The sequence below is a fragment of the Myzus persicae genome, unplaced genomic scaffold, assembly GCF_001856785.1.
Source record: "Myzus persicae strain clone G006 unplaced genomic scaffold, MPER_G0061.0, whole genome shotgun sequence".
Taxonomy (NCBI): Eukaryota; Metazoa; Arthropoda; class Insecta; order Hemiptera; family Aphididae; genus Myzus; species Myzus persicae.
In genome coordinates, this window is record NW_019104218.1 from 82,283 (window position 1) to 93,365 (window position 11,083).

The 11,083-nt window shown below is 28.5% G+C and overlaps 1 protein-coding gene across 1 annotated transcript; it reads left to right on the plus strand.

Annotated features, from left to right (window-relative positions):
• The first annotated feature begins 5,704 nt into the window (after positions 1–5,704).
• LOC111040148 (kinesin-like protein KIF6) lies at positions 5,705–11,080 on the plus strand. Its single transcript, XM_022323906.1, has 12 exons — positions 5,705–5,758; positions 5,824–5,888; positions 6,329–6,403; positions 7,166–7,208; positions 7,280–7,391; positions 7,463–7,580; positions 7,691–7,939; positions 8,004–8,091; positions 8,618–8,788; positions 9,244–9,366; positions 10,246–10,431; positions 10,868–11,080. The coding sequence occupies exons 1-12, from the start codon at positions 5,705–5,707 to the stop codon at positions 11,078–11,080; spliced, it is 1,497 nt and encodes a 498-aa protein (XP_022179598.1).
• The last annotated feature ends 3 nt before the right edge of the window (positions 11,081–11,083 follow it).

Below are 11,083 nucleotides of genomic sequence, written 5' to 3' on the forward strand. Positions count from 1 at the left end.
TTTAAAATCGAAACACATAGGTATTATAATAATATAAGAAAACAAAACAATTTATCGTAAACAATTCAAAAACTGCTTTGAACGTACAGACAGCCGTTGTTGACCTACCTACTAAAAACAGTTTAAGAACTACTCGGAAAGTACTAAACATTTAAAAACAAGAAGCAAATCACAACTATAATAATTGCTTTCATTATTTCATTTTCAAACAAACTATTATGAACATGAGTTCTACATTTCTACCCCGGTACAAAACTGTCGTGTTAATGTTGTCGACACTACATTAATTCATGTTAATATTGTAATAATATTTTTCAGTTTCCAGTTTTGTTATTATTTTATGTGTCACCTACCTAGTTATATTTTAATGTATTATACATTCTTTTCTGATCAATAAAATTCTAATAAAATTCGCAGTCTATAATGTAGTTCATAATGTTTGCCGTTCATTACGATACAATTAAGATTAAAAAATTAATTTTCTCGATACTAAATTTTAATAACACAAACACCCACGTCATTTGTACATAACAAGTTTGTAGGTTCAGACAAGCAAATCCTTCTAATTTTTGCTGTGAATACACGAAATATGTGAAGTAGTTGTTAGCCCGAGGGGTCTGTAAGGGTGAATTGAAGCGTGCGAAGATATGGTTGACATATTTTGTTTTAAGCTTTTCAATGGCCCTTGGATACGGGCGTGTGTGTTATAGTGTATAAACTTTTCATATTCAGATGACCGCCTGACAAAAAAAAAAAATAGTAAACATGTAACACGGTTATTCAAAAATGTTGTCAAAATCGATTTTACAACCACTCTGGTATACATACACGTTATTAAAAATTAAATTATGCAATAATGTTTAGATGCAATAATACAGAATTAAATTGTAAATATTTCCAAATCTATGTTTTTAATAACTAAAATTTGCTAACCATTTAATAATAGAACATATTATGAGAATTCAATATTCATTATTATTGAGCATTCGAGTGTACAGTATTTTTTTTTTTTTTTTTATAAATAACTTTTAAATTAATTGACCATTCACCACAAGTTATTTACAACTGTAATAATTCTAAACTAATAATAATATAATAAGTAGGACAAGTAGGTGCATGCCTCTAAACTCACCTGGTGGCACTGCGGGATTCTTCCTATTGTAATCTTAAAGTTCATGGTCAAATTTGTCATCAGACTAATTTATTATACCATATTTGTAAAGATTGCAAATATATTTTTTACATACATAATATTAAAAATATATACTTTTTTAAAACATAACAATAACTTTAACGTACTTGCTTAAATTATGTTATTATCTATACTAAATACTATATATTTTATTTTATTTTACTAAATATCTAACAGAGAACATATATTCAAAATGTATTGATTCAATATGTTTATTTTAAAGTGCGTTTTGACACATTTTGCATAATTTAATTGAAAATGAGTACCTAACTAGCTGTTACGTTCAAATTATAATATATAATTCAGATTGCATTAAATCATTTATGTTTAATGTATATTTCTGGTAAACAATGTTAATTTAATATACGTAAGTTGGTAAAATAATGAACACTGATGGTAATTAATTAATTAACAAATAATAACCTATACGTTTAACGAATAATTAAAAAAATGTAATGAAAAATGTAGGTACACTATAATATTTACATGTTATATAATATATCAATGATTTACATACAATGTGTGCCGTAAAGAAGTAAAAAGTTAAAAAAGTAAACAAAATTTAACGTTTTTAAAAGGAATTAACGTATAACTCCAATTTTTTTTTTAATATTCTACAAAATTCTACTTTTTTAATTTAAAAAATAAAATTTGTAGATTTATAGTTTGATCGTGTATGTTAGTTGATAATACAGTATAAAGGTTTTTTGAAAAAAAAATAACGATAAGTTTTGAGATATATCCGCAAATGTGCGGTAGGCTCGGTTTGTTTGAAAAAAACTGAATTTCCCATAACTAAAAAAATAAAAACGATAGACCCACTCTTTAAATGGTTTTTTCATAACTTGAGATATCATAGGACGCCAGCCGATATTACATTGTATGATACAAATATAAATACGTACCTACTCCCTACATATTATTATTGAAATAATTAATGTATTATAAAATCGAAGTACAAACTTATATTTTTATGAATGATGAATATATTTCAATTTGGATAAACTATGTACCGGTCTATCATAAATTGTATTTTATTTATTTCATAAATTTTAATTATTGATAAGTGTTTAAAATGGTATACAATCCAAAATTAATATTGTACACACGATGCTATACATATATGTATAGATAAAAACTAATAAAAACAATATTGAACATTTTATATTTTTAACTCACTTCGCAAATAGAAAACAATACTGTCATTTGGAGAAGAATTCCAGTCAGTCTAAGAGTCTAACGCAAAAATATCGAAATGTAATATGTTGTGTATTTATTTTAATGACAATAGATGCTACACGGTATACACATCATGTTCAATACAAGTGGTAAAAAATAAAACCTTGTTCAAGTGTGACCCAGTTTGTAAGCGGTCAAAGTTGGTAAAACAATAAAAATATATATATATATTAAATACCAATCCCTCGTACAACTATAGTTGCACACAAATAAAAATATTTATTTACAATACAAATACAAATAATAAATATTTACTTATGTAATTTTACAATTATTTTTATTCAATAAGACGTGTTTAGTCTTAGATTCCGAACGTTGTGGTGCATTTATTAGTTTTTAAATATAATGAGTATTTTTTTCTTATTTTAAAAGTTTATTTTCTTATTTTTTGTCTATTAAAATATTCGTTTGTGAGTGTAAAGCTTGATACTTCAATACAATATTAGTTCCTAAAAAGATGTTCCTATAGCAGCTATTAAAAAATATTAAAAATGCAATTAACATTTTGACAAAATCTGATATTTAAGCAAAAAATCACAATTTAAAAATGTTTTTACTATTATTCAAAAATTGTATTATTCCTAGAAATTTTAAATTTTTTTATGATACACCATTCCATAAAAAAAAAATGCTTAGATTAATGTTCCAAGTTGTAATACTGTATACAATGAACCTATTCACACTGTTCCACTAAACGCTTCACAGGAAACACAGGAATCATTTTTATATTTAAAAAACAACAAGATGAGCTTATTATACATTTTATGCATTATATTTAGGTAATAAATAAAATAACATTGTTTTTTAAACATATAATGTTGATATTATATAATATCAAATATAAGTTGAATCCTATTTAAAAATTTAATTGCATTTTTTTTTTCTGATAATGGAAAGGATGTATTGATTTTACAGTACCTACGTGTTTGTTTTTTTTCTGTATGTTATCATCTTTCGAGAGAGTAAAAACGTGTTGGTATTGAATTTTCAGTTAATAACAGCTATTATCGTTGTATGATATTGTAGTTGATTTTTTTTTTTTTGGAAAAAATTAGTTCAACTTACCACGTATTGCCAATACAAAATACAAATAGCCTTATAAAATATTTGAGTAAAATTATAGGTATCTAAATATTTTTATAGTATTTAGATGAAATATTAGAAAAGTATTGAAAATACTTCCTTGTATACATTTTTATATGAAAATCAAATACTTTTATTAAAATACTTTATCATTTTTTCTTCAATAAATTATTCATATCATTTTTTTTTCTAATCACGAGTAATTGAAATGTAGTAATTTTATAATTGATATACCAATAAAATAAACGTGAAATCGAAACGCCATTGTTTCCGTAGGATCCTATATTAATAATATTATAATAGGTATACTGTGACGTGAATTGAAACTACAAACTAACGGCTGGGTAACGGGATAATGGTTTTGTGTACATTACACATCGCATGTGTGCATTATGTTGTATTTAAATTTATTAATATATACCATTATAATAAAGGATATTAAAAATTAATTAAGAGGCCCCGGTTTATAAAACTTTCAACAATTCTTTAAAATTTGAGGATTATATTTTGTATTTTAGTTGCCTTTTGAACTAGAATACTTTTTCATTGATATATTGCCCAACAATTATTTAGGCGGGGCAGATTCTGCAGGGTATTATTTTAAAAAAAAAAATACTTAACAAGAATAATTCCCAGACCTTGTAAAATTGTTTGTTATAAATTTTGATATTAACTGTATTTTTATCCGAAAGAAGAGCACTTCCGACATGTCACATTGAACTCAGATTTTTTTATTTTACCTTTTTCAAATAATGATATAAGTAATAATAGTAATATCACTTGTAAAAAAAACCTTAAAATTCGAAGACATATAATAAAGTTTGAGATTCAACTATTAAAAAATGGAGTTCAATGCGGCCTGTAAAATATTAAACTCTATTAGTCAAAATTGTTTTTTATAAATTCGGTTTATTGTACACAACAATATTATCATTACCGTAGAGATTATTTTTATAGAGAAAATTACGTTAGCGCCGGGTGCCTTAATTAAAATATAATACACGGGCACTGTAGCAGACGGAATTCTACGAGTTCATACGAGTACGTATAGTTTAAGAATTTTTTGAACATGACGTATACAATTTGTTCACTGTCGCAAACACTATTATCTAGTTGTATACATTATTTGAACAATATCTTCATCTATATAATATATTATATATAAAAGCCAAAAATTCATTCTAGTAATTCTCAAAAAGGATAAAACGTATGAACTTGACATTTTTGAATAGTGGTTAGTCCAACGCTCTAAAATGTGCAGGAAGAAGGAATTTAAAAATAGGCGTTTTACCTCTAAATATCATGAGTCGTGGTACGAGTACTCCTCACTGTCTGGTTAACTTTATTTCGATAAATCCGATTTTATTCTTCCATTACATTACTCTTCACTTAGGATTGCATGCATTAGATGTTTGTGACAATGTATTTCATGCAAATATACATAAACTGTTGCGAAACGAGTAATGTACGCTTTCCGATAAGTACATTTTCATCAATAATGTTGTCGCGTGACTAATATAGTTAAATCCTAAATAATTGTACGGTCCACACACATAAAACGAATTCGTTCTTTGAATTACTTGCCCGCCACGTCCAAACACATCCAATTTAGTAGATTATATTATTTAGATATTGGAAGGACAATTAATTAATTAATATTGAAATATTATTTGCTTGTATAATAATATTACTAGACTGGGAGTCAAGAGTTAATCGCGGACATTTGCTTAAAATTTAAATTTAAATTTAGTTAAATTAAAAAATAATTTATCACTGGTAATACATAATGTGTAAAATAAATCTTTGACAATCTTTGATGGAACACCAAATACATACAGAATATATATATATATGGGTCACCAATTAATATTTTTGTCGGAGCCACATTAGGAAACTGACAATTATTCGTGGGTCTTCAAAATTATTACAGACTTCGGTAAAAACCAATGAACAAAAATGATGAATTCAAAATAGATTAATATACATTTTTTTTGTCTGCTGGCTTAATAAAAATGTACTGGCTGAATACAATTAGTGCTTTCGAATGTAATAAGTTATTGAGTAGAAGTAAAACGTTTGTTATTTATCATTATATGTTCTTTCACAGTTTTGAAAGTCTTAATTTCAGTGTTATATTTAAAGTGATTATTATAATATTATATTATTATATATTCTCAAATGCAAACGAATATGACGCCAATTCAAGTGTACTGCCGACTGAAGCCGTCAGTAGACTTAATAAAAGTACGCCGATATTATAATTTATAAATTAATTTTTTTATAATATATCCATTTCTTTAAATTTATAGTATCAAATCATACCAACTAAAAATCAACTAATATACTACAACAAAAGCAAATTGGAAAAATTCCAGTAAGTTTATATCACATATTAAGTGGCGCTCAACCCGTGGACAGACGTATATGTATACATTTGAAGGCCCACGATCAAATTATTTTGAAGCATTGCGTATTTTTTTTTTTTGCACTTATTTGAAGATTTAATATAGGTGTTTTATTTTTATTTGAAATGTGGCCCTCGAGCTTTATTAAAAATAATATAGTTCGCGTAATTTAAGATTATAACCAGTCAAATATTATAGAACCATTGAACCGTTTTAAATTTTGTTTATGGAACACCGTAGAACAAATCAAAATCAGGATGCGCGTAACGGACTCTAACCTCAAACCACCCGGTCATGATTTTAACTTACGCAGAGTATTATATACGAGCCTAGGGCCTCTGAAATGATCGATGACCCTCTGGTACAACGTATAAATCAGAATATATATTTTATGAATTAATATTTTTAGATTTCAAAAAGTATTCGATGACAATACAACTCAGAGTTCAATTTTCGAACATGTGGCCGTTCCGATACTAGACAAGTAAGAATATTATTATTTATTGTAATTGGTGGGGCATAAGATGTGCATCATTTTTGAACAACTGTAGAATAAAACTGTTGAACTTACAGAAATGTGGTTTGTATTTTTCGATACAACAGTGTATCTAGTTTATTTGCAGTAAGGTTTAAATATTACATATAAAAGATGGCAGCCGTCAGCAGCGATGCACTCCTGTTGACGATTTAGGATTTCGGACGATTTGATGCGATCCCTGATTCTCTCTTTAAGTTCGTCAAGAGTTTCAGGAAAGTGTTTAAACACTTTTTCCTTTAGGTATCCCCAAATGTCACGAATTCTCAAATCTGGTGAGCGGGCAGGCCACTTCACGTAACAACTCAAAGACACCAGGTGCTCTAACGTCCTAACCATGGTGGCAACTGACAATCGATAAAAATAGAAATACGAACACAATGAATCTTTCTACAAATTCTTCTCACAACCACATGCCAAGCTTAGGCCATTCAAAACCAGTAAAAATCTTATGCCCCATCTTGTATAATATTATAGACTCTAGACAGTGCCTTATAGGAAAAACCCGGGACACTAATATCTTAGCACCCATCTAAACTTACCGATTTCTCCTAAATATCTGGACATTTAATATTATTATATATTAATTATCTAAAAAATAACTCACTATGATTATTATGATGACGTACGATGATTTTTAATCAAATTTCGATCACGACAAATGCATGCCTATAAATATTATAAAATACTTAATCGAATATGTTATTTCAGGTATTTATCTGGTACGAATGGCACCATCTTTGCATATGGACAGGTGATGATTATTTTTTGTTGTATTGAAATGATTTTTATCAACACATATTACTAACTGATTTTATTTTATAGACTGGTAGTGGTAAATCCCACACTATTTATGGATCCCGAGAAGACGAAGGTATAATTCCAAGATCTTTGAAATACTTATTTGACAATAAGTTATCAATTCAATCCACAGACGGTAATTATTATATTATTGCATTTAAATATTATTTATATTTTTTAACCATTTTCAAAAAAAAAAAAATGTAGAACGTAACATATTCTCAATGGCATACTTTGAAATTTACAACGAAACGGTATATAATTTATTGAAATCGCCAAAAAATAGGAAGAAATCAAATGTTAACTTTAACAATCTGGGACCTGAGTAAGTTTTTCAATTAAGAAATAGTATAAAAAAATACTATTAAAAATAATTAACTAAGTCGAAGGAAACACATTATAATGATACATAATAATATATTTGATATAATTTAGTAATGCTGTACGTTTCACGGTCGATAAAAACGGAGACGTTACATTCAAAAACCTGAATATTATAAGGATCAAAAACGTGTCTCAGGCGTTTAAGCAGTTGATATCAGGCAATACTAGACGGCAAGTTTCATCGACCTTCCTTAACCATAAATCAAGCCGATCACACTGCATATGTAGAATTGAGTACGTCAACTGGAGGAAAGGAGAGAAATCGAACAAGACAGTTCTAAATTTGGTGGACTTGGCAGGGTAAATATATTTTAATAGATTCCAACCAAATGGGTTGATTTCAATATCATGTGTTTTTTTTTAGCTCTGAATGCATTTCGAAACTAAACAACGACAAAAAGACTATCGTCGAATCCAAATACATAAATTTATCCCTGATGCATCTGCATCAGGTGATAAATTGCTTGGCCAGTCCAGTCCAGCACACATACGTACCCTATCGAAACTCAGCAATAACACGATTGTTGAAGGGTTCGTTAGGGTACAACTGTTCTACCGCGATGATAACAACCATCATTTTAAACCAGCGTGGTTTAGTAGTACGTTTATTCAATAACGCTCACGAAATGTCTGGTAAATTGATTATAATCTTTGAGTAACTATTTCAGGAATCAACGTCCACCTGAAAATATGCAAGAGACGTTTCCGGCATAAAGCCCATTGTTACGAAACCAATAGTACGGAAAAGAAGATTTGCAAAGAAAGCTGCTAAGAAAGTAAATTTTTGATGCATATAATACATAATATAATAAATAACAAATATTAAATACATTGAAAAAAGACATCAAAATATAATATAATATTAATTAATGAATTTTCTCGATGTGAATACATTATAACTATCAAATTTAAATAATATACTCTCTCGAGACGCCATGGTCGAGAGATTATTAACACGAATAATTCTTGGGGTGCCAGGTCGACTTAAACGGTGATGACGAGGGACATTCTGTGAATTGTGAGCCCCAGACCGTAGTCGTACACAATGACGACTCGGCGGAAGGCATTATTGCTGATAAAGAATCTGGTGAAAATAGCTGTATGGAGCTCGTTCTCGTGAACAAAAATTGTGGTGACCAGATGACCAAGGTGAATTAAAATTAAAACTTAAAAATCAGTTGTTTATCATCATATACGTATTGAAATTATTTCGTTTTTTGAACACATTTTGATTTAAATAATTATCTAGATATATTAGTCCGACGCTCTGCAGACAAAATAATATTTACATGAAAGGTAGACCACACACGCGTGTGGCATGCGTCTACAATCTTCATAAATATTATCGTATACTGTAATAAGTACCAACTGTGTATACTACGTATTTTAGCACGTCAATTCAGTCGCGTTCTTACCCTGATAAAAATAATATTATTAAAATTGGAAAAACTTTAGATGTCATCATATTATTATTATAATTATTGACTTAATTGGAGTAAACTGTCTTGTTGAATAATATAAATAATAATATGATTCTGAAGGACAAAGTTGTATTGTAATAATAATAATAATAATAATAATAATAATAATATGTGTGCCTTTAGCTCAACGATCATGAGTGCCCATCAGAATTGAAAATTCTTTTCATCAGGGCGCCGATGGTTCATGTGATAGGACCACGTCTTATGGAGGCCGGCGATGGACTTAGTGATAATTGGAAGAAAGCGGTGAATTTTAAATTAATTAATTAATGTCTTATCTACTTAAATAATTTCATTTTTATTTTATTTTATTCGAATAATAAATACAAATACATTTAAGAAAAAAACATCAAAATAAATTATAATATAATATTAATTATTCAATTTCCTTGATGAGGATAAATACTACATTATACCTAACTATCAAATTTAAATAATATACTCCCTCGAGACATCAAGATCGAGAGATTGGTAATAATAATAATTCTCGGAGTTTTGCTAGGTTTGCTTAATCAGTAATAACGAGAGACGTTCTGTTTGTGACGACAAACATAGAACAAGTTGTGAAGCCCAAACCGTGATCGTAAACTGCAGCAACATCCTGACAGTCAGCAAGAAATGTGATGAAAATAGCGGTATGGAGATCGCTCTCATAGACGACAAAAATTGCGCTAACCAGACGACCAATGTGAATTTTAAATTAGTTACTTACCATTAGACTTATTAAAATAATTTCATTTTTGAACACATTGTTTTTTGAATAATTATCTATACAGATAAGTCCAACTCAGTAGACAATATAATATTTACATAGATGGTAAGTTAAACATACGTTTGTGGCCATATTGTACCAACAATCTTCATAAATACTATCTATAATATGTTTTAAGTATTTACAGTTTATACGTATTTTAGTACAATTCAAACTCCTCCTTAGACTAATAAAAATAGTATACCTATATGTTGAAAAAAAACATTGGATACATCATATTATATTAACTATCGAATTCATTAAAGTAAATGGTTTTGTCAAATAATATATGATTTGGGATACAAATAATATACTTCTGAAAAATAACAGTGGCTCGTAATAATAATAATAATAATAATTCTTGGGGTTGCTAGGTTGACTTAATCGGCCATAACGTTGGTCATTCTGGTCATGTTCACAATTATGTAACGAGTTCGGAGACCCAGACCGTGATCGTAAACTGCAGCAACGTCCTGACAGTCAGCAAGAAATGTGATGAAAACAGCGGTATGGAGATCGCTCTCATAGACGACAAAAATTGCGCTAAAGAGACGACCAATGTGAGTTTTAAATTAGTTTCTTAGCATTAGACTTATTAAATTAATTTCGTTTTTGAACACATTTTTTTTTCGAATAATTATCTATACAGATAAGTCCAAATCTGTAGACAATATAATATTTACATAGATGGTAAGTTACACATACGTTTGGGGCCATATTGTGCAAACAATCTTCATTAATACTATCTATAATATGTTGTAAGTATTTACAGTTTATACGTATTTTAGTACAATTCAAGCTCCTCCTTAGACTGATAAAAATAGTAATAGTATGTTGAAAAAAAACATTGGATACATCATATTATATTAACTATCGAATTCATTAAAGTAAACGGTTTTGTCAAACAATATATGATTTGGGATACAAATAATATATTTCTGAAAGATAACAGTGGCTCGTAATAATAATAATAATATTATTTCTTGGGGTTGCTAGGTTGACTTAATCGGCCATAACGTTGGTCATTCTGGCAATGTTGACAATTATGTAACGAGTTCGGAGACCCTGCAGGCCGTGGACGTTAACAGAAACCTCAGCATTATGACGGATATACAATATGGCTTAACTAGCAGTAATTACCAAGTTACCAAAGTGGAAACTACTATGGATGATAATATGATCACATTAATGGGTGATAGTAGACGTTGAAGA

Coding starts and splice junctions, on each gene's coding strand:
- LOC111040148 (XM_022323906.1), top strand. CDS start 5,705: ATGACGCCAATTCAAGTGTACTGCCGACTGAAGCCGTCAGTAGACTTA. Junction 7,209..7,279: donor CCATCTTTGCATATGGACAG/GTGATGATTATT, acceptor TTTATTTTATAG/ACTGGTAGTGGTAAATCCCA. Junction 9,367..10,245: donor GTGATAATTGGAAGAAAGCG/GTGAATTTTAAA, acceptor TGGGGTTGCTAG/GTTGACTTAATCGGCCATAA.